The sequence below is a fragment of the Dermatophagoides farinae genome, chromosome 6 (genome assembly GCF_024713945.1).
Source record: "Dermatophagoides farinae isolate YC_2012a chromosome 6, ASM2471394v1, whole genome shotgun sequence".
Classification (NCBI taxonomy): domain Eukaryota; kingdom Metazoa; phylum Arthropoda; class Arachnida; order Sarcoptiformes; family Pyroglyphidae; genus Dermatophagoides; species Dermatophagoides farinae.
This window is the reverse complement of record NC_134682.1, coordinates 1515881-1540415: the sequence shown is the minus strand read 5'-3', so window position 1 is coordinate 1540415 and position 24535 is coordinate 1515881. Positions and strand designations below refer to the sequence as shown.

General features: G+C 27.9%; 4 protein-coding genes across 14 annotated transcripts in view; 3 read left to right on the top strand and 1 right to left on the bottom strand.

Annotated features, from left to right (window-relative positions):
- The window catches only part of LOC124493846 (uncharacterized), a 51006-nt gene extending 30811 nt beyond the window's left edge, over positions 1 to 20195 (top strand). For 4 of the 9 annotated variants that reach the window (XM_075731743.1, XM_075731744.1, XM_075731746.1 and 1 more), the window contains exons 3-8: positions 3844 to 5114; positions 5205 to 5352; positions 15419 to 15461; positions 16594 to 16616; positions 16714 to 17025; positions 19515 to 20195. In XM_075731743.1, coding sequence (XP_075587858.1) covers positions 3844 to 5114; positions 5205 to 5352; positions 15419 to 15461; positions 16594 to 16616; positions 16714 to 17025; positions 19515 to 19771 — 2054 coding nt within the window. In that variant the 3' untranslated portion in view covers positions 19772 to 20195. Of the gene's footprint in view, positions 1 to 3355; positions 3447 to 3555; positions 3720 to 3843; positions 5115 to 5204; positions 5353 to 15418; positions 15462 to 16593; positions 16617 to 16713; positions 17026 to 17705; positions 18000 to 18080; positions 18275 to 19514 lie in introns of those variants that run through there. The other 5 variants (XR_012832272.1, XR_012832273.1, XR_012832274.1 and 2 more) reach the window with 5 other exon arrangements.
- Positions 5410 to 6801, bottom strand: LOC124493842 (uncharacterized). The gene is made up of 2 exons (XM_047056949.2): positions 6366 to 6801; positions 5410 to 6295 (listed from the first exon to the last, which is right to left on the bottom strand). Exons 1-2 carry the CDS (start codon positions 6799 to 6801, stop codon positions 5538 to 5540), a joined length of 1194 nt encoding a protein of 397 aa, XP_046912905.2. The 3' UTR covers positions 5410 to 5537.
- A 1106-nt stretch (positions 20196 to 21301) lies between the features above and the next one.
- On the top strand, positions 21302 to 22433 carry LOC142597618 (uncharacterized). Of its 3 annotated transcripts, none has more exons than XR_012832306.1 (4): positions 21302 to 21417; positions 21496 to 21755; positions 21832 to 22077; positions 22174 to 22433. XR_012832306.1 is itself a non-coding variant. In XM_075732290.1 (4 exons), exons 1-4 carry the CDS (start codon positions 21333 to 21335, stop codon positions 22428 to 22430), a joined length of 843 nt encoding a protein of 280 aa, XP_075588405.1. In that variant the 5' UTR covers positions 21302 to 21332; the 3' UTR covers positions 22431 to 22433. The 3 variants fall into 3 exon arrangements, 2 of the variants coding, with proteins under 2 accessions (XP_075588405.1, XP_075588404.1); XM_075732290.1 differs by having other exon boundaries at positions 21496 to 21810; positions 21892 to 22077; XM_075732289.1 differs by having other exon boundaries at positions 21496 to 22077.
- A 710-nt stretch (positions 22434 to 23143) lies between these two features.
- On the top strand, positions 23144 to 24394 carry LOC142597594 (uncharacterized). Its single transcript, XM_075731846.1, has 3 exons — positions 23144 to 23228; positions 23307 to 24053; positions 24127 to 24394. The coding sequence occupies exons 1-3, from the start codon at positions 23144 to 23146 to the stop codon at positions 24291 to 24293; spliced, it is 999 nt and encodes a 332-aa protein (XP_075587961.1). The 3' UTR covers positions 24294 to 24394.
- Positions 24395 to 24535: the final 141 nt, after the last annotated feature.

The window sequence follows — 24535 nt, the reverse complement described above, 5'->3', positions numbered from 1 at the left end:
AATATAAATAAATAAATGAAAATAAAAACCTTGGACTTATATCAATGTGTACTTTATATAAGTGAACGAGAGAGAGAGAGAGAGATAGAGAATAATGGATGAGAGAAAAAGAATCAAATGATTATGGAATGGAAAAAAATGAATGGATGGATGGATGGATGGCTGCTGGGCCCACTACATTTTTTTTTATTTATGCCCACCATTCATTCATTCATTCATTTATTCATCCCCTTATATTGTTGCCTAGCCGTTGAAAACTCAATTTGTTCTTGTTGTTATTTTGTGTGTGTGTGTATGTGTGGATGGATGGATGGATGGATGGAAAGAAATTTTTTGGAAATAAGAATGGAACGAGTTATTTGTAATGAAACTGATGATGATGATCATCATCATCATAATCATCAGTGGCTGATTCGTTTTTTTTTCGCTTATGATGATGATGATGATGATGATTTATAATAATAAAATCTATTTATAAGAATTCTTGTATGAAAAAAAAACGAACGAACGAATGAATGAATGAATGAATTGGCCCAATTCAACATTTTAATGATAATGGAACAAACATTTGGAAAAGAATCGAGTTAACATCGATATGGGTGTTTTTTTGTGTGTATGTGTGTGTGGGTGTGTGCGAGCAATAACAATGAATAACGAAGAGAGAGAGAGAAAAAAAACGAATAAATTCAAATGATAGACTTGTGTTATGTGTGTGTGGTTATATCAGATGTGAAATGTTCATTTTTATTTCTCACCATATGTGTGTGTGTGTGTGTGTGTGTGAATGTTTGATGACTATAAATGAATGAATGAATGAATTGTACAATTTCAAATAAGAATAAGGAATTTTTCTTTTTCTTTTTTTTTATTTTTTTTTGAATCGAATCTTATTGAATTGAATTGAATCGAATGAATGAACAACACTTCCTTCCTGCCACAATAATGTTGTTTGATGATCAACATGATGATGATGATGATGATGATGATGAACATCAAAAATGATGTGATGTGATAATGATAATTATGACTGGTGAGAATGACAACACACATACACACACACACACAATGCAAAATGCACACACATATACAATATCTATTTAGATTTGGTTAAAAGATATGAAGTGAATTGAATCAATGATGATGATGATGATGATGATGATCCATGATTTGAATACAAATCTACAATAGATGTTTTCAAAACCATCATCATTGTTCTGTATGGTATGAGTTTTTTTTGTGTGTACGAAAAAAAAAATTCCATTCGGAATTTAAACAAGCCATCAGGCTATATGATCAGATATGGTTTATTTTTTCATGATAAAAATCATTTAATTCATTGTCAAAATGGTTGAAAATCAAGATTAGTTGAAAAAGAAAGAGTGAAAAAACAGAATTTTTTTTCCCGATTAAATCAACAACAACAACAATAATAAACAACAGTGTGGAATATTCTGTGTCCTTTTTTTTCTGGGCATTATAGTAGCATTATTAATGGGCAAAAAAAAAAGATTTAAATCGACAACAAATTACAATTTTCATCATCAACATCAATGTGTATTTTAAATCTGAATTTGTTGTATATTTAAAACTCGATTTAAAGATTTTGTTACCATGAATGAATGAACGAATGAATACATGTATCGAATGTTTGTAACTCAATTATCGGAATTCTGTTGTTGTTGTTGTTACTAGAACGAGACACACACACACACAAGAATTAAGTGAGAATGTCCGGAAAAACATTAAATGCAATGGGTAGAAGGAATCATCATGTTTGAGTGATTTTTGTTTTCATCTTGTTGTTGTTGTTGTTGTTGACTTTTTTTTCGGAAAAAAGTCTAATTATAAAAAAAAATCAACAACAACAACAACAAAATTGACTTTTTGCTTTTGCTCGTTTCGAATGGATTTTATTTTTTGTGAAAAAAAGAAGAAAGATGAAATAAAATAAAATAAAAAACGAAATGGCAAATCTTTTTTCTTTCTTTCGTTTTTGCTTTTTTTTTCACCGTTCTGATTTCATTTCATTTTCGTTATTTCGTTTCTTTGCTTAGTTAGTTATTTCACAAATATTTCTCCATCATTTCTCAATGATCGTTTCGATTTCGATTTTTTTTTCTTTGATTCCAAATTTAATTCAGTTCGGTATTTTCAACGGAAATCTAATAATGATAATGATGCCGATTCTTAGTATATACAGGCGAAGATTCTTCGAATGATGAGAAAAATCCAAACAGACAAACAAACAATCTATCTATCTATTTATATCACAATCACGTTGATTTTCGTTTTTTTTAGGTATTTGTGTGAGGTAGAATTTCGTTTGCTAATTTAAAATTGAAAATAAATAAAATCAAATCAAATTACATGAAAAATTCTGATGATGATGATGATGAAATCTGAAGATTAAATTGTAACAAATCAACAATCGTGAAATGGTAAATGAGAAATAGGAGAAGAAATATGCGAAATCGAAACAAAAAAAAAGAACAGCAAATCAGATGAACAATGTAATGATCTTTTCTGATCATAATAAACATTGTCAACGGCAACAAAAAATCAAGAGAAAAAATAATGATTTTCACAATTATTTGGAAATTCCAAAAACCATAAAGAATTTCAGAATAATGGAAACAAAAAGAATCGAAGACAGAAAAAAAAAGAATTATTGTTTGTTTTTAAATTCATTCTTTTCTCTCTTTCTCTCTCTCTTACCAAAAGCTTTTAAATTTTGAATTTCAATCATTCATCCATACATACACGAATAATAATAAGATTCTGGCCAAATTGTTAGCCTATGGATGAATCTAGCTCATTTCTTTCTTTATGTTTAAATTTACTGCAAAAAAGGACGATAACAACAACGACAACAACAACAAAAACGAAATTAAATTCAAACTTGGAACAAAATAATCTAAAAAAATAGGGACACACGATCAACAAACACGACAACAACCATTGTATATAACATCTTCATTTTACATTTCAATATATTATAAAACTATATATTCAGTCAAAATGCGACTAAACAACAACAACAACAACAACAACAAAAAACGTCTTTTGACAAATTACCTCAAGTGAATTTTTTTTTCTCACTACAGAACAACAACAACAACAACTATTGGCAAATACTAACTATCCACTATATGGTGACATAAATAGAATTTAGAAAAAACAAAATTGATTTTTCGTATCGTTCATGGTTCTTTACAAATGATAGTGTGTATTGACTTTTCATATCCAACCTATTAGATAGATGGTTGATCCATCGTAATCGTTGCATAAAACTAGATAAATTTATCTTCAACTAAGCCATGAAATGATGATGGTGATGATGATGATGATGGTGATGATGATGATGATGATGAAAGAAAATATAACAACAATGTTCATATGTGTTTGAAAATAAATGAGATCATCGAACGTCCTCTGTGTGTGTGTGTGTATGGTTAAATTAAATTTTTCTTTTCACATGTTTTTTTATTTGAAAAAAAATTTGAAAAATTTTATTTCTTGATTGGAATTTTTATTTTTTTCTTATCGTAAAAAAAAATGAAATTCCTATCTGGAAAGATCTCTTTTTTTTCTTCGAAGAGAGATAGACGATGTTTGATCTCAAAAATAAAATCGATCGATTTTTGGTATTTGTGGAATTGAGAAAATATCAGATGATCTTTGTGGGGAAAAAAAAAAAAATTTTTCCATGCAATCATATGGTTTGATTATGAAGAAAAATTGGAAAAATTTTTTTTCCGCTTTTTTTTGTATTTAAATTTTATTTTTCAAAATTGTAATTCGTGAGTTGTTTTACTGATGTTTGTTTTTTTTTCTTCTTTCTAGATTTACGTCATGATTACCATAATCATCATCAAAACAGAAACATAGTTGCCAATCAAATTATCAAATGCCAAAATCATAATAATGATCATCATCATTATCAAAGTGATGATTTTGATCAAAATTTTATTCATCAACAATCATCATCATCATCATTATTATTAAAATTCTTATCAACAAAAAAACAAATTCCTCAAAGTGATTCATCAAATACAACAATATCAACATTATTAAGTCAAAATAGTCGACAACAAAAACCTCAATCAAATGCTAAAAGAAAGAATCGAATTAATGATGATGATGATGATGATCATATTGAAATGATGATTTACATACATCAAAATAAATACGAAATGAATAATAGTGATATGAAAAACAACCACAACAACAACGATAACGACCACTTGAATAATGATGGATCAATGATCCATGATCAAACAAAGCATCGTATCAAACGAACATTGATGTTATCTAAAAAACAAAAACACCATCAACAACAAAAGGCCAAAACATCATCATCAACATTGCCAATTGTTCAACGACAAACAACGTTGAATAATAATAATAATAATAATAAAGAATTCCAAATCATCATCAACAACAACAACAAGAAAGAACATGAAAACATTAAATATAAATTGCCTTATAAGAAAAGATCAAAGAATAAACACTTGAAATCATCATCATCATCATCATCGTTTTCTTCTTCAACGATATCGTCATCAAAAATGACAAAAGGAACAACGATAAAAACATTGAATAATGATAAACGGCGGAATATTCGTCGTTCATTGCAGCATAACAGCAATAATATTATGAATAAATCGATTATTCCTTCCTTTCGAATAGAACATCATGAATCACAGAATGATGACAACATTGAAAAACATGGTTCAACAAATCAAGAATTGAATAAAGAATCGAATAGGAAAAATACAGCAATGATGATGATGAAACCACCTTATGTTGCCATCGATGATAATAATGATGATTATGGTAAAATGTTTTCAAATCAAAATATAAATGATAATGAATTTCATGGTGATAATAATCAAAATGAAGATTATCCATTAAAAAATGTTAATTCTTCGTCTTCTACGTTGTCCATAATAAAACATTCACAACAATCTTCATCATCATCGAAATCAATGACAATACGACGAATGAATTCAATCGGTCATGATGATCCTGAAATGAAATATCAAAATATTACAGCACAAGTTGGCCATCCTGCCTATATGCCTTGTATTATTGATTCACTTGGTGATAAAATGGTTAGTTGATTGATTGTTTTCTTTATTTATTTATTTTAAAATTAATTCGTAACAAATTTTTTGGATATTTCTTCATCTGAAAATAATTAGGTTTCTTGGATTCGTTTACGTGATTTTCATCTATTAACAATTGGTACATTAACTTATATACAAGATGATCGTTTTGTCGTCCGTTATGGTGGTTATCAATCCAATGATTGGATTTTACAGATTAAACATGTTACAATCAAAGATGAAGGTATACAGAATACAATCTTAAAATTTGCAATAAATTCAATCGTTTTATATTCAATTATTTTTGAAATTTCAATAAATTTTATTTGGATTTTATTAGTAAAACACACACACACACACACACAGAAAGAGGGAGGGAGAGTAAGAGATATGAGTCAGTGATATGGTGAATAATAAATGTCATTACAATCAAATGCTCGTATAGAATCCCACGATTAAAAAGAAAGCTGCAATATAGCCAAGAAATGCTTCTAATAAACCACGATATGTCAGCACGCCTAGATAACCAAACGTATAAGCAATTTTTTTGCCATCAACAAGTCTTTCATAGAGATCATCAAATTTAAGTTTTAATCGTAAATCTTTACGACGTTTCAATTGTAATTGCATTGCTGGTATATTTTTTTTGATTGCGTGATAATCTTTCGATACATCAGCTAATATTATCAATGGAATAAGACCGGTAATAGCATGCATAAACATCAGAAACACAAATAACAATTGTGTTTCTTTTATTAAATCTTCAAAAATTAATTCACACATAAATGTTACATTGATTGGTATGCTAACCAATGCATAATAGTATAGTGCCTGACTCCATACATCTTTATCGGTAAATATTTCATAATAACATAGTATATTATGTTGTCGATAAATGAATCGTAGTTCTTTTGATTCTTTCAAACCAATTTGTTTTCCATGGCATGAATTTTCATAGATTGTTAAGAATTTTTTATTCAGATGATTTAATGTACTATGAAATACTTGATATGCAGCCGATGCTGAACATGACAGAAGCATTGAACATTGAAGTAATATAAGGAAAGAAGGTATGAACAAAATTACTTCGATAAACATATGAACTTTTATAATAAACGAATTTCTGATCAAATCAGATAAAATTGCATCAGAAATAAGCAAATAATTGCCAATAATATAAACGATTGCTAAAGAATAATAATTAGTTAGTCGAATTTCAATTTCAAATCATTAATTTAACTAGAAACAAAAACTTACCAGTAAAAATATGTACAATAAAATTGACAATATCAATAATCAATACGAATAACAAAACATGTGTACGACTTTTGATATTTGCATGTGGAAATAGACGCATTTTATTCTGATTTATAAACAATTTCTTATCAATACGATCCAATTTCAACCATGAATCAATCCAAACACAAATTGCTATTAATTTTTTCATGATAAATTTTGGAATCATCAGCGATAATAAACGATGATCACGAACAAATTGCCGTTGATATTGACGAAAACGTGTAGACAATTTGTTTGCAACATTTTTATCCGTATCAAGACTTTTATAATATTGATCCGTATTATATACGATACAATCATAAAGAACCTGAAAACTAAGCGTATCAACACGTGAATAGAAAAATGTTTTAATACCAAGCAAACCGGTCAATATGAACAATATAATGAGGATCATGAAGAATTTATTAAAAATTTTTTGATTTTTCCAAAAATATTCAGACATATAATCAAATTCATAAAGTGGAAAATGTTCCGAATCCAAATACATTAAACTGATGAACAATGCACGTGTTAACCAAAAGAGATAAAGGATAACTTCTGCATTATGGGATAGCCAATATTGTCTGGTATCATGTTGTTCAACAATATGTTTCATTGCATTGTAGATGTAATGTCGAATTTGAAGAGACATTTTTTTTTTTTTTGATCAAACAAACCTTGATATTCGTTCAATTTGAAACAAAAAAATGGAATAAAATTCAAAGAATTGGTTTTCAAAAAATGAAAAAAAAAATTTGAATTTTTTTCGAACCAAATTCAAAAAAGCAAATTATAATTAACATAAATATAAGTTTTTTAGGTATCTGTTTTCTTTTTTCTTCTTTTCAAAATTATTATGATTGTAATTTTTGTTTATTGATCGATTTTTTTTTCTAATTCAAAAAATAACTATTATGAAATTATACTAAAACTATAAATATTTTTGCTATTAACTTTATTTATGAAAAAAAAAATCACCAGGGTACTGTCTTCTTTGTTTACACTACATTTATTCGAATGATACACAATGATTTTTTATACATAAAGTGTTATGTACAAAAAACGACGGTTCTTTTTTTTTTTTTTAACAAACCTAATATTATTTTCATTTTAATTCAAAAACTCGATTTGGAGTTCGTCATCAATGACGTTACCAAGTCACCTATAGATCAAAAAAAAAATGCACGATTCAATGATTTGATAATTTTAGTTTATATTGATAATAATGATGATAATTTAAAACAAGAAAAAAATACGATGAAGAAAATAAATAAATTCAATTCGTTGATTTATGAGATGTCCAATGCGTTGATCAAGTCTAGATCAACATTTGATGATGATAATGATGGATTCAACTTTAAAGGGACTAGCCAGACTTGATTGATTCTAGTTTGACGTGCTGAAGAAAAACACGAATACACGAGAACAATAATACATGTTACAATCAAAGTTAAAGGTATACAGAATACAAACTTATACAAGATTAAAATTTGCAATAAATTTAATCGTTTTATTCAATTATTTTTGAAATTTCAATGAATTTTATTTGTATTTTATTCGTAAAACACAAACACACAGAAAAAGGGAGGGAGTGTGAGAGAGAAATGTCAGTGATATGGTGAATAATAAATGTCATTACAATCAAATGCTAGTATAGAATCCCATGATTAAAAAGAAAGCTGCAATATAGCCAAGAAATGCTTCTAATAAACCACGATATGTCAGAACGCCTAGATAGCCAAATGTATAAGCAATTTTTTTGCCATCAACAAGTCTTTCATAGAGATCATCAAATTTAAGTTTTAATCGTAAATCTTTACGACGTTTCAATTGTAATTGCATTGCTGGTATATTTTTTCTAATTGCATGATAAGCTTTCGATACATTAGCCAATACTATGAATGGAATAAGACCAGTAAAAGCGTGCATAATCATCATAAATATAAATAAAAATCGTGTTTCTGCTGTTAAATCTTCAAAAATCAATTCACACATAAATGTTACATTGATTGGTATGCTAACCAATGCATAATAGTATAGAGCCTGGCTCCATGCATCTGTATCGGCAAATACTGTATAATAACATAGTATATTATGTTGTCGATAAATGAATCGTAGTTCTTTCGATTCTTTCAAACCAATTTGTTTTCCACGGCGTAAATTTTCATATAATGTTGAAAATTTTTGATTCAAATGATTTAATATATTATGAAATACTTGATATGGTGCCGTTATTGAACAGGACAGAAGCATTGAACATTGAAGTAATATAAGTAAAGTGGGTATGAACAAAATTATTTCGATAAACAACTGAAATTTTATAATCCACGAATTTCTTATCAATTCAGATGAAATTATATCAATAATAATCAAGTAATTGCAAATTATATAAACAATTGCTAATGAATAATAATTGGTTAGTCAAATTTTAATTCAGTAATTTAACTAGAAACAAAAACTTACCAGTAAAAATATGAACAATAAAATTAAAAATATCAATAATCAATACGAATAACAAAACATCTGTACGACTTTTGATATTTGCATTTGGAAATAGACGCATTTTATTCCGATTCATAAACAATTTCTTATCAATACGGTCCAATTCCAACCATGAACCAATCCAAACACGAATTGTTATTAATTTTTTCATGATAAATTCTGGAATCATCAACGATAATAAACGATGATCACGAACAAATTGCCGTTGATATTGACGAAAACGTGTAGACAATTTGTTTGCAACATTTTCATCCTTATCAAGACTTTTGTAATACTGGTCCGTATTATATACTATACAATCATAAAGAACTTGAAAACTAAGTGTATCAACACGTGAATAGAAAAATGTTTTAATGCCAAGCAAACCGGTCAATGTGAACAATATAATGAGGATCATGAAGAATTTATTGAAAATTTTTCGATTTTTCCAAAAATATTCCGACATATAATCAAATTCATAAAGTGGAAATTGTTCCGAATCCAAATACATTAAACTGATGAACAATCCACGTATTAACCAAAAGAGATAAAGGATAACTTCCAGATTATGTGATATCCGATATTGACGGGTATCATGTTGATCAACAATATGCTTCATTGCATTGTAGATGTAATGTCGAATTTGAAGAGACATTTTTTTTTCTTTTTGATCAAACAAACCTTGATATTCGTTCAATTTGAAACATAGAAATCGGATGAAATTCAAAGAATTGGTTTTCAAAAAATGAAGAAAAAATTTGAATTTTCTTTTTGAACCAAATTTCAAATGCAAATTATGATTAACATAAATATAATTTTTTTTTTGCTTTGGTGCAAACTTATTATGAATGTAATTTTTGTGGAAAAAAATTACATTCATAATTCTTAGCTATTTTCTCAATTTCGTCGATTTTCTTCAATTTTAAAAATAGAAGCCATTTGAATTCGATTTCTGAGAGATCAATATGTTAGTTACGCAATCTAGAGAGAGAGAGAGAGAGAGAGAGAGAGAGAGAGAGAGAGAGAGAGAGAGAGAGAGAGAGAGAGAGAGAGAGAGAGAGAGAGATAGAGAAAATTCCATTATCCAAATATACGTACTATATGAGTAGAAACAATGATGATGATCACGAAAATGACGACCGGATTCTCAAAACATTTTCAACACATCTAAAGTTTCGAATGAAATAAAATGATTTCTGTGTCTGTGTCTTTTTGATCAAATTGATTTTTATTCACTTTTTTTTAATGTTTGGATGCCATAATAATAATGGATAAATGGATGAAAGAAACTTCAATTTCAATTTTTTTTTCACCATTTCATTTACAATTTCTAACCTGAAAAAATTTAACCTATGAAAAACTTTTACGTCATTGTACTATATCCCATATATGAATAATATTGATAGCTAATGATAAAACGAATTTATTTTGAAAAATTGTCATTGTTGCTCAAAAACATTTCGTGTTGTTCTCCATATTTTTTTTCCAACTCAGGTTACTTTTCGAAATTTGTTTTTCTGTCTTTGTTTCCGGAGAAATTTTCAAATCGAATCGAATCGAATCGAATCGTAATTCGCAATTTCAAAACAAATGTTTGTTTTTTTTTTGCTGTTGTTAACCGTTTTTTTTTCATTTCACATTCTGGTTCAGTTTTTTTTTCTCACTAATATGCAGAATAAATGAATTTTCATTCGTTTTTTTCCCCAAGTTTATCACTTGAATATACTGTTTTCATTTTGATTTGGTTCGATATTGAATAAAATCAAAAAAAAAAAAAAAAAAACAAAAATTGGTTCCATGAATAAAATATCCACCTAGTGAATAAATCTGGTTTTGCAATTTATTTTTATTTTTGCCTGCCATGCATATAATAGTCTGATGATGATGATGACGATGATACTATTCATCGATTCATTTTTGAATCCATTTCATTCATTCAAAATAATGAAATTGGAGTACAGCGGCTGTGCCATCACCATCATCAAGTTTTCATTTCTTTGGTTTGAATAAAAAGTTAAATTACCATTTTTTTTTTCTCTTGGAAATACGAAAACAAAAACTCAAATGACAATGATGATGATGATGGTGTTTGGTGAATAATAAGAATCCAATTTTTCTGTCTTGAGTTTGATTTTTTTCAGTTTCATTGAAATCTATCTATTTATCTGTTTCCGTGGATGAAATAGAAACCGAAACATCAACAACCGCAATGATATTTGCCACATTGAAAGATGAATGCATCAAATTGATTTGATTTCAATTTTTGGTCATCCAGTTTCATCGAAAGAATCGAAAAAATTCAAAAGAATCTAAATAATAGAAACAAAACAGAACAAAAAAAAAATAAGAGAATCTTCACCCACTCATTCATTCTATTTTTTTGTGTGTGTGTGATCAAATGAACAACAACGATAATTCGTATATGTTTTTTTTTCGCTAACCCCACTATCAGTCTTCTTTATTCCACTTATGTTCTAGTTATCTTTCGAGAAAAAAAACAACAAATTTTTTTGTCTTTATATTCCAAAAGATTCTTATTGTATCCGGAAAAAAAACAAAAAAATACTAAAAAGATTCTAAATTCTAAGAATTCATTCATCAATCCTGTTGTTGTCGCTGGATTCTTATATGTGAACGAATTCTTTTCCGATTGTCATCATTATTACCATTACAGATTATATTATTATTATTATGAGAGCAATTTTTTCTCATTTTGGTCCCGAAAAAAACCTTCTCTGGGCCACTATATTGGCAGTGCCAAGTGATGATGATTGAGGGAAAACGAGAAAAAAAAATGGAAAATGGAACTAAATATAATGAGATAAAACTTCATTACCTAAAAAAAAAATTTATCCATAAAAGAAAACAAAAACGAAATGGAATGGAGAATCATCATCTTTATTTTAGCTTTTTTTCTGGTTTAGTTTTCAAGTCAGAAAAAGGACATTTTAACTGGAAAAAAATTGTCTTTGTCTCGACGATTGTCAATCGATCCAATCAATGTATCCATTGCCGTTTCCATGTTATTCTCATTATTATCATTGACATGAATGAATGAATGGATGGGCCTTTTGTGGAACATAAAGTATCCGAACAAAACAAAACAAAAAACAAAATGAAATGAAAACAAGTTGTGGGTAAATAAAAACCATTTCCGTTTTTTTTGTTGTTGTCCTCACACACTTGTTATCAAAAAAAAAAAAAAAAAAAGATAATCCGAAAACAAAATAAAAAAACGGAGATGTCGAAATTTTCCACATATTGAATGTTTGGAGATTATTATTTTTTTTCAACAAGAATAATCATTGAACAATAATAATGAAGAAAAATGCAATGAGGTGAAGCTTGCTTTTTTTTTGCTATTACGACTATTTATTTTTATCCCGGTTTTTTGTTTTTGTTTTTGTTTTGTTTTGTTTTGTCAACAAACATTGTTGTTGTTGTTGTTGTTGTTGTTTATCGAGTTTATTCAAGCTTAAACCAAAATCTAGCTTCTGTTTTGATTATCTCCGGATCTTAAACAATCGACTGATTGACCGGTTCACTATAACAACAACAACAACAGCAACCAAACCAAACAAGAAAATAATGAAAATGAACAAAGAAAATTCACATTGAAAATGTGTTGGTGTGTAACAAAAACTGAAATGGAAAAAAATCCAGAAAACACACTGGTTATTCTGTATTCAATGAAGCAATATTGCAACAACTATGATCAACTAACTAACAACAAAAACAACGACGACAACAACAACAACAACAAGCAATCAAGCATAGCCTAATACAACTATACTATATGAGAATGTGTTTTATTCAGAAAGAAAAAAAAATAACAAGTCTTAATAATAACTCATTAACTTGAAATGAAAATGTTTGGATGTGAGGATTGGCGTGAAAGGAGTGAAAAAAAATAACATTTTTGTGTATGCGTCTGTGAAATGAGTTTATACACACTAACCAAATCAAATCAATGCGTAATTTATACGATGTATATAAACATTGTCACATCATTGGAACCAAATATTTTCTGGTTACTACAGTCCAGTTTATAGCCAACGTGTGTCTGTGTGTGTGTGTGTGTCAGAATCGTCATACCCTTTTTTTTATTTTCTTTTATTCTACTGCTACTATTAGTAGCCGTGTAGATCATTTTTCATTTGGTTTTTCATTTCACATTTTATTATTGAATTTCATCATCTATAATTAATCATCAAGAATATTGCTACTACTGCTGATGCTATTGCTTGTTGTTGTTGTTGTTGTTGTTTTACAAATGTTGTTGTTGTTGTTTTATATGAGTAAAAAAAATGCCTCTAACTTTCTTAAACAAAAAAAAAATATATATATATCTAACATGCCAGTATCAGAATTGTTGTTGTTGTTGTTGTTGTCGTCGTCTGGTTGTATTGCATTTTCTATTTTTCTTGTACATTTATGGTTAGTTAGTTTACTTTTCTATTTTACGGGTTATTGTTGTTTAAATTATTTTCTCTGTATACATATTTACACACATTCTTATTGGTATTTGAAAGTTTTTTTTCCTTCATTTTTGTTGTTGTCGTTGCTGCTGCTGTTGGTATCAAGAAGTTTTTCATTTTTTTCCCCATCATCATCATTATCATTCCATCATTTTGTAGATGAAAAAAACGTAGCATTTTTTTTTGTTTTGTTTTGTTCTTGGTGGTTCAATCTTCACCATCATCACTCATATCATGGTCAGCAAATGGTCAGCAACATTTGTGTGTTCGAATGAAAACCAAAAAAGAATAAATAAAAAAACAACAAATTGCACAATATCATTCTGAGATGGAAAAAACATTTTGCGAGAGAAAAAAAAATAAAGTTTAATTATAATTATTATCATTATTATTTTTCCCAATAGACCCGTTGACCACTGTGGTCCACTCTGTGTATTTTTTTTTCTTTACATTTGTTTTTGTTGAACGCATACACATCTACCCACACACACACACACACCAACAGATACACAGACATGGTTATAATAATAATTTTCTAATTCTAAACTAATTTATTTCCATCATACACACAGTATCAAATGACCAGACAGAATTAAATAGACATATAAAATGTGTCCGTATATGATTACAGAATAAGAATTTATTCAGATTTTTTTTTATTATTTCTTGTTTGTAAAAAACAAAAGGGTTGGCTTTTCTTACATAACCGGTGTTGTTGTTGTTTTTTTTCCACTATGGTTTGTTGATTCAATCGTTGACCATTTTTTTTATTTATGAACAATCCAATTGGGAATGAATTTTATACCATTTTGGCCAACCAAGATTATTTTTCTTAATGCATATGTTTGTTTGTTTGTTTGTATGTATGTCATGCATATGTTTTGGTTGTGTGCAATATATAAATGAAACCAGAATGGAAATCATATACATCCATAGATTCATCTATCTTCATGATGATATCATTGGTTTTTTTGTTTCATTTATTATCTTTCATTCTGGTCAGTGTGTGTGTGTGTGTGTGTGTGTGTGTGTTTAGTGTCAGGGTGTTTTTTTTTCATTCAAAATGAATGTATGTAATGTGTAATTTGTTCATGATTGTGATAGATTCAATGAATTTTTATCACTGGCCAAAAAAAAAATGGGAGTATGGTAAATATTCAATTTGTCGATTCATTTCAATTTCAATTTTCGTTTCAGGTTCATCGATTCTTTCTTCTTTTTTTTTTTGTTGTTCATTATCTATTAGTTTAGTTTCAATTTAGTTTCATTTCATTTAGTCCAGAAAAACAACAACAACAACAGCATAGTCATTTATTGTATATTCTAGTTAAAGCGGACAATTAAAAACATTGAATGTTCAATTAGCTTGGCAAACCCCTGATTCTGACAAACGCAACGAACACACTGCACGAAACAATTATAACAGCCGATTTGGATACGAATTAAAGCGAATATAAAAAAAAACGCCAGCAACAATGAATGAATGAATGAATAATTGAATGAATTCATTTGAAACAAGACGAAAAAAAACGATATAAGAATAATGATAATGTAAGATAATAAGACAGCAGCAGTCTGTATGGCAGTGTATTTTCATTCTCTCTCTCTCTAACTGGGTGTGATATTTTGTGTGCATGTGGATTCTAGATATAAAGAGTGAAAATAAAAAAAATTCTTGCACAAAAGATAAATTATTATTATATTCGTCGTCGTTGTTGTTGTTGTCGTTGTTGTTGTTGTTTCAACATTTCACATTTCAAGTAAATAGAATAAAATTCAATTTTTCTCTCTCTCTCTCTCTCTCTCTCTCTTTGGAACATGAAAACATTTGGCCTTAAACATCAAACATTTGAACATTGACAACGACAAAATACAAAATGCGCATTCAAATTGAAATCTTTTCCATTATCTTATTTTGTTTTGTTTTGTTTGACAATTTTCTTTTCTCCCTTTTTTGATTTGCCAATGCATGTGTTTTTTTTCTAGTCCATTTTAAAAATACAAAATAACTTGATGTCTAATATTTTTTCTGTCATTTTTTTTCTGTTTTCGTTTCGTTTATTGTTATTCTAGGTCTATACGAATGTCAAATCAATTCGGATCCACCAAAAAGCCAGTAAGTTATTGAACAAATTATTACAATGAAATTATAACAACTGATTCAACCAACATTTTTAGCCATTGTTTTTTATCCATATATGATTTTAATAGTGAAAGAAAAAAAAACTTTCTGTTTCTGATTTCAGAAATAAAAAGGGTTATTGTCTGTGTGTGTGTGTGTGTGCATGTGTCTGGTTGGTATATCAAATAACACTATGACCGATAACAGAATGAAAATGACAACGTAAAAGAATCAAGATAAAAAGATAACCATGAGTTTGTGTGTGTGTGTGTGTGTGTGTGTATGTCACTGATCATTCTGAGTCCATTATTCAGTTGATTTCAGTAACTACAACATATAACAACAACAACAACAACAAATGAATGAATCTCGGTCTTGTTACTGTTGTTGTTGTTGTTGTTGTAATTGTTGTTGTTATTCGAACTAAAATGTAATCTCAATTATTCAAATTTGAAACAAAAAAAAAACAAAAACGAAAAAAAGCAAAAAAAAATGCAATTTGTTTAAGTGATTCATGATTCTATTGTGCGCATCCATCCAATTATATATATCAACGACAACGACAACCATGATGATGATGATGATGATGATGATGAACCCCATGATATGGTGAATGATAACAACGAATAGAAACAGACAATGTATAACAAGCCAAAAAAATCCCTTCATAGAAAAAAAAACGAGACAAAACTTTTTTCCAAAATAAAAACAAAAATCGAATCGGAAAAAAAACTATTTAAATTGTTCATTAAAAACAACAAATATCTATATGAAAATCATCATCATCATCATTGATAGAATTTCGATTTTTTTTCATATATTTAAAATTCCAGTAAACAAACAAACAAAAAAAAAATCCAAGAATCCAAGTCCCCAAGTGAATTTGAATATTCGATTTTTTTTCTTTGTGTTTTTTTTTGTTTGTTTGTTTCGTTTTGTTTATTTTTATTTTTTTTTTTATTTTAATAATAATGATGACGAACAAACAAACAAACAAACATGCACCATGAATTAAAACTTTCAATTTTCGTTCACCATTCATTGATTTAATGATATATATTTGCATCCAACTAATGTTACTTTTTCTTCAATTTTCTTTTTTTTCTCCATTACTTGTCAATCATAGATATTTTTACTTGCACATTGTCGGTATGTATTTGATATTCTTACCTCATGGGCAATAAATAAATAAATAAATGATTTATTTATTTGTTTGTTTGTTTGTTATCACCCGAAAATCATACAGTTCCTGTTACAGAAATTATTGGCAATCCAAACATTTTTGTACGTCTTGGTGAATCAATCAATCTGACCTGTTTAATAACACAATCACCTGAACCACCGGCATTTGTATTCTGGTATCACAATGAACGTATGATTAATTATGATTACACTGAAACGGATGATGGACGTATTATAGTGCAAAAAAGTGCCGAACAAAATGATGTTATCATATCACGTTTAATGATCAATAAAGCTAAATTAGATTCAAGTGGTAATTATACTTGTACACCAAGTAATGCTGAACCAGCATCCACATATGTACATGTTTTACAAGGTACGTCTCTCCATTCTTTTTTTTTGTTTCTATTTACCAAAGTGTTCGCCATTGACCTTGTGTTGACATTTGATATGGAACAATCAAGAATTAAAGCCTGTCGTTCTTTTTTTTTCTCTCTCTCTCTCTCTCTCTCACTTATCATCACTTTGACATGATAATGACAATCTCATGATCTAACGGTTTATAAAAAAAAATGTCGGATCAATTGAAAAAATGAAGATGTAGAAAAAAATAAAAAAATAAAAATAAATCCAAAATCAATGAGAATGGTAATCATAATGGTTGATTGATTACCACTTTACCTATGCATTTTTACTACCTTTTTATATGCAATAATGGAATTATATTAAAATCTCTCATGCGTGTGTAGATATCAAACATTGAACAATTGATAAAGTTTTTTTTTATTTTATTTTCATTTTATTGATATTGTGAATGTCGATTTAAAACATCATAATAAAATCTATGTGTGTGTGTGTGTGTGTGTGTGTGTGTGTAATAAATATTCTACTGATATATATGACAATTTAAGATTGCAAACATTCAAATCTGGGTCTATAATTTTTTTTTCTCTATTTCTACATCTTTCTTGTTTGTTCTTTTTTTTATCAATTGTTATTATTGTATGTGTAATGTTCCTGTAAATTTATATCCCGGATCATGATGATGATGATCAGTATTGATGTATTGAAGTTGTAGAAGAATCACGAAAAAAAAATTCCATCATATTGTGGACAACATTAACTCATCCGTTGATGATGATGATGATGATGATGATGATATGGGCGATTATGTGTGTGTATGGATCGATTTAGCCAAAAGAAAAACGAGATAAAGTTGTTCATAAAGAGAAGAAGAACAACAAAAAAAAATTCCGTTATAAATGTGACAATACATAATGACACATCATCTTTGTACTGTTTCATCAATTCGTATTGAATCATAAAACGAACAAAACGAAAAAAAAATTGGTTTGTAATAAAGAGAGAAAAAAAAACAGTGAAATTATCTCCAGAAATAGATAATAAAAACTTTTTTCTTTTTATTTTCAGACTGCTACCAACACCACCACCACCACCACTGCTATCATTGAATCATACCAATTTTTTAGTTCTCCAGGGATCTAGAGATGTCGAAAATAATATGCAAGATTCGTAGTTTCTTTTACCGCTTTTTATGTTCATCATCAATGATTTTGGATTTTTTGTTTCTTTGATTGTCGGCATCCTGTAATGGTACTGTAGGGGTCTGTAAAAAAAAAATCATGAAAAACCAAAATTTTTCTGATCAAAGCGAATGAGGAAAAAAAATCTAATCAGAATGGAAACGAATCTGAATTTTTTTTTTCTAAATGTAAAATTCAAACACACACACGCACACACAATGATGCTTAACAGGATGAAATGCCAACATCCTGTACAACATGCATACACACACACACATAGAAGATAGATTGAATTGTGAATATAGTGCTGAATATAAATGATTGATTTTTCCACACGAATAAACACCACTGCAATCATCATAGTCATATATATAATCAAATCATCAGCATTATTTTTTTTTTTTATTATTTAATATCATCAATTGAAAATCTAAAACTGAAAACTACATTTTGCGTGTGTGTGTTTGTGTGTGACATTATTTTTTTCCTGTCTATTGGTGAATATTATATAATATATGCATTCGATACGATATTTGTGTGATAATCAATGAATGAAATGGATATGTCAAAAAATACAGAATAAAATAGAAACAAAAAATACAAAATGAGAAAACGAGAATCGTATCATTTTGTTAGAATCCATCATCATTATTATCATGGACATAGTAATCGTGTCAATACATGAAATTATTGTTATTTTTTTTTTGGCCATCGATTTTATTTTCATGATAAAAAAAATGAAATTAAATCAAAAAAAAATCAGTATTGACATCGGTGTTGGTGTAATTTGAATCATTATGATTTAAAGAATATTCCATATTCTGGGCGTTGACCATCATCATCATCATCATTGTTATTTCTATTTGTAATTATGTTAAACACACACACACACACAGAGTTAGATGGTAGTTAAATGATTAATTTTACTTCAAGTTTGATTTGTTCTTATTTGATAATGATGAATATCCCGCTGGTTCTTTTTTTTGTTTCGTTCTGGTTTCAATTGTATGAGATTCTTTGATATATACAATAAAAACACACCTGTTTTGACGTTAGAAAAATGACGCCCATTTCTTTTTTATTTTATTTGCAAACATGTTATTCATGATTAAATTAAATGAGAATATCTTTAATAAATGGGCGGACATACAACATTTAGTAACAAATTCTTTCGGTATGAATGTTTTTTGTTTTTATTTTGACCCACATCTCACCACAATTATTTGATTGATTGAATTTATTTGAAATGAAATTTTTTTTCCATTTTATCTCATTTTTCTCTTTTTCTTTTTTCTTTTTATTCAATTTATCAAATATATAGGTGAAAAACGACTATCGAATGATGTTCAAAATGATTGGAATCAACAAACATTAGACATGACAATTACAACACAGCAAAAAAGTGCCACCAATTCAGAGGGTCATCATTCAGGATCAATATCAACAACAATTTATCATCATCATCATCATCAAAGACGATTATCATGTTACATTATTACTATTTTCGATTCTGGCATTGTCATCATCATTATTTCAATAATTTCGATGCTCAATGAATTTTTATTCCTACAATATTAATGCATCAAATGTGTAAATATATAGATACAAAAAAAAAACATTCGATGTATGTGAGATCATTATTCATTCATTCACCATTGACCATACCACGTATACGATAAGAGAAAAGATAATAAACCAACCAACCAAATGGCCATTTCTCATATTCTCTCAAAATTCTATAACCATCTTATTATTTTTTATTTCCTGCAAACTGTGTAAATAAAACTGTAAATGATAATAATTCATTTTTTTTTGAAATATGAAACAAACACCACATTCATTTGATTGCTCATTTTTATTCAGAATATATCCAAATATTGTTTCAAAATGTTGTTTTTTTTGTGGTTTCAAACGTCAATACAACTCAATATAAAAATAATACTGATGTGATGATGAACCAATTTTTCAACAATCCAGAAAAAACTTTTACACACACCACACACATACACTTGACAATGGTAACAAAACAAAACAAACAATAACCAATGTCAATGAATGTCTAAGGTCAATGAAGAAAGAAAGAAAATGAAAAAAATTGTGAATGCAATGTTAAAACCATTCACACACCACTTCCATTACCAATGCCAGTCAAAAAACATGTAAATATATATTTTTTTTGTTGTTGTTGTTGGATGTTCAAAAATGTTTCAAACAAAAATTCATATTCTAAACATGTGTTTTTTATGTTTTTATTTTTATTTTATTTTATTTTTTTTTTTTTTTTTTTTTTTTGAAGAATCGAAAAAAACATCATTGTTGTTGTTGTTGCTGTTGTATAAAAACGAAGAAAGAAAGAATATTCTTAATTCTGTCATTAATAATGTTATTCCTTATATTTATGAATTTATATGAATGTATAAAATGGAATTTTATTTATTAAACAGATAACAATGTGTGTGTGTCTATGTTTATTTATTCAAAAAGAATATATTTTCATTTCTTCTTTGCTTTTTTTTTTGAATTTTGATTCGGACGAGTGATCCATTTCAAATCAGTGTAATTTTCAAAAAAAATTTTTTTTTTTCATAATCATGGCTTAAACAGATGATGATTATGGTGGTGGTGGTTAATGGCGCTATTCAGTACACATTATTATCATCATCATCATTCATTGAAAATGTTCTAATAACAAATGGAAATGAAAAACGAATGCAATATAAATTCTGTGCAAAAAAAAAATTTGTAACATTAAATTCTTGCCATTTTGATTTCTGTTGTTCGGGTAAACAAAAAAAATTTATTGTTTTAAAAAGAATTTTCTTTTTCTTTTTTATTCTTACCTGAATAAATGGGTTTGGTTGTCGGTCAGATTTTGATTCAAAAAAAAAAAAAAAAAAAAAAATTTCATTTCACAATCATTAGATTGCCATATCATCATCCTTAATACATGTCTATTATGTGGTTTGGATTTATTTCTCTCCTCATTTAGATTATCATTATCATCAATCCGCATGACAATAATAAGAAAAATTTATTTTTTAAATTTCTTTAAAGATTATTACCATAACAATTATTATATGAAAATTGCAAACTATTTCTGCGTAGGTATTGTCTTTGTTATTTTTTTTTCTTACCAAAAATGAATCTTTCAATTCTTTTTAAAACTTTTTTTTTCTTCTATTTCATTGTGATTATCAATTCTTATTTTATTTTACAATCAACAGGTATGTTGAAAATTGGAAAAAAACTTGAAAATCTTATGAATATATTTTTTTATGATTAAAATTCATTTTCTCGATTAGAAATATTAAAAGATGATGATTGTAGAGATGGAGAATATCATAACGGTACAAAGTGCATTTGTTTACCTGAATTTAAAAACATATCAGGTGAATGTCAACCAAGATTTGGCTCTTGCAATAAAACAAGCTATTGTCTTCCTAAATTTGTATGTTTTGAATATTATTGTAAACCGGATTGTGGGTTTAATGAAAAGAATGGAATCACCACATGTGAATCTGGTTGTCAAGAAACCTATCACAAGAAAGCTTGTATTCCATATGTAAGATGCGATGCAAATAAAAATTGTTTCGGCCAACAAAAATGTTCATCTGAAGGTAATTGTGAATGTTTTTCAGGCTTACCGGATAAAAATTACGATTGTCCAGATTTGCATTTAATGACTCCGAATACTACAGAGCCAATGATGACCAGCACTGCAGAAACAAAGACGACTGATACTACAAAAACGATGACAAATAACTTTAAATGGAAGTGGTGGATTATTATTGGATTGATTATATTATTAATTTTAATTGCATTAGTATTATTAATTTGTATAATAAAGTATCGGACAAATCCATCAAAAAATCGGGAACTATCAGGTATACTTTTTGTTTTATTCATGTTTATTAAATAAAAAATTAATTACAATAATGATAATGAAATTTCATTTTTCTAACACAATTTACTGTTCTTAGGAAATAACGGGTCGCCACCAATTGAAACTGAAACTTTTAATTTACGCGAAAGGCAGTCAAGAAACGACTATAGAAGAAATGATAACGAAAATGAAAATGAAGAACCTCTTTTTCGATCTGAACAGCTCTCAGACGTGGACGTGGCTACTGAGCACCCAATTGAAAATAGAATTTTGACGCCCCATGTCAAGGAAAAAAAATTTAATGCTTCCCTAAAAGGAATAATGTTAAATTTTTTTAAAACTAAAATTTATTAAATGAAAAAGAAATTTATATACATAAAAAACATATAAGAGAAAACACTACTATTATTCAAACTACTTTATTGAAATATCATAACAAGAAATTTGAAAAATTCGGATTTTTATCCGAAAAAGTTAGCATTGATGAACAAATGATTTCTTATTATGGTTCCAATCCATTTAAACAATTCATTCCAAACATGTCTATTCGTTTTGGTTTCAATAATTGGTGTTAGTGTGATTCGAAATCAGGTTACTGTTACCCCATCGATACATATCATTACTGGCAATCGGAAATTTTACCTGTAAATTTTGATCAACAAATTTACCTAAATAAATGAGTTGGGTTGTTGATTAGATTTTAATTTTAAAAGAAAATTTATTTCATTATTAAGTGATTTGTCTTATCATCTAGATATTAAGAAAACCATTACCATAACAATTGACTTATATGTAGGTGTGTGTATTGCTGCGTAGGTATTGTTTTATTGTTATTTTCATTACCGTTAGGTATTTGTGGCTAAATTTAATCATTTGTCTGTCTGTTTACAAAAGATTTTTATTTTGACCTTTTTGCAAACAATAATATTGATCTTTGTATTAGAGATTATCAGTTGAAATTTTCTGATATTTGTATAAGAATATTCATTAATTAATTATACGAAAAAAAATTTGCATTTTGAGTTATAAATAAAATAAATAAATAAGTTATTTTTTTCGCACCAAAAATGAATTTTTTAATTAATTTCAAAACTTTTTTTCTCTTCTATTTCATCGTGATTATCATTTCTTATTTTATTTTACAATCAACAGGTATGTTGAAAATTGGAAAAAAACTTGAAAATCTTATGAATATATTTTTTTCTGATTAAAATTCATTTTCTCGATTAGAAATATTAGAAAATAATAATTGTGGAGTTGGCGAATATCATAACGGAACTAAGTGCATTTGTATACCTGAATTCAAAGACATATCAGGTAAATGTCAACCAAGATTTGGCTCTTGCAATAAAACAAGCGATTGTCGTCATAAATTCGAATGTTTTGAAAATTTTTGTAAACCGGATTGTGGGTTTAATGAAAAGAATGGAAACGACTCATGTGAATTTGATTGTCAAGAAACCTATCACAAGAAATCTTGTATTCCATTTGTAAGATGCAATCCAAATAAAGATTGTTTCGGCGAACAAAAATGTTCATCTGAAGGTAATTGTGAATGTTTTTCAGGCTTACCGGATGAAAATTACTATTGTCCGGATTTGAACATAATGACTACGAATACTACAGAGTCAATGATGACCAGCTCTGTAGAAACAAAGACAACGGATGCTACAGAGCCAATGATGACCAGCTCTGTAGAAACAAAGACAACGGATGCTACAGAGCCAATGATGACCAGCTCTGTAGAAACCAAGACAACGGATGTTACAGAGCCAATGATGACCAGTACTGTAGAAACAAACACGACGGATACTACAAAAACAATAACAAATAACTTTTACGAATTCAAATTTTGGAGTGGGAGTTGGGGTTGGGCTATTATCATTCTCATTATCATTGTCATCATTTCAATATTTATTTATATTTATAAACCTTGGAATAGAAGAAAAAATCAACAAAGTAATCAAAAACAATCAGGTATATACTTTTTGTTGCATTCATTTTTATTACATAAAGATTAATTACAATAATGAAATTTTATTGTTTCTAGTATCTAGCGAGTTGTCACAATTTGAAAAGTTGAATTCACCTAAAAATCAGTCAAGAGAAAACGATTATGATATAGTGGATGATAACAATAATGAAACTAATGAACCTTTTCTTCCATCTAAGGAGAGCTCAGGCGCGGCTCGTTGTCGTTTTTATTTTGGTTCATAATTATTATGAATTTCCTGCCACTATGAAAAGATGTAAATCATCTTTATTAATAAATTCTGAATTTTAATCATTATTAAAAACATATTCATAATTGCTGTAGATTGATTGTTCCATAATTAATTGGATTTGTTTTTTTTTCATATTGAATTAGCTCTTAACAATTCAGCATTATAACTATTTTTAATCATCGAATTAGAAGTCATCATCATTACAAAAAAAAAATCGAAAATTCACTTGAAGTA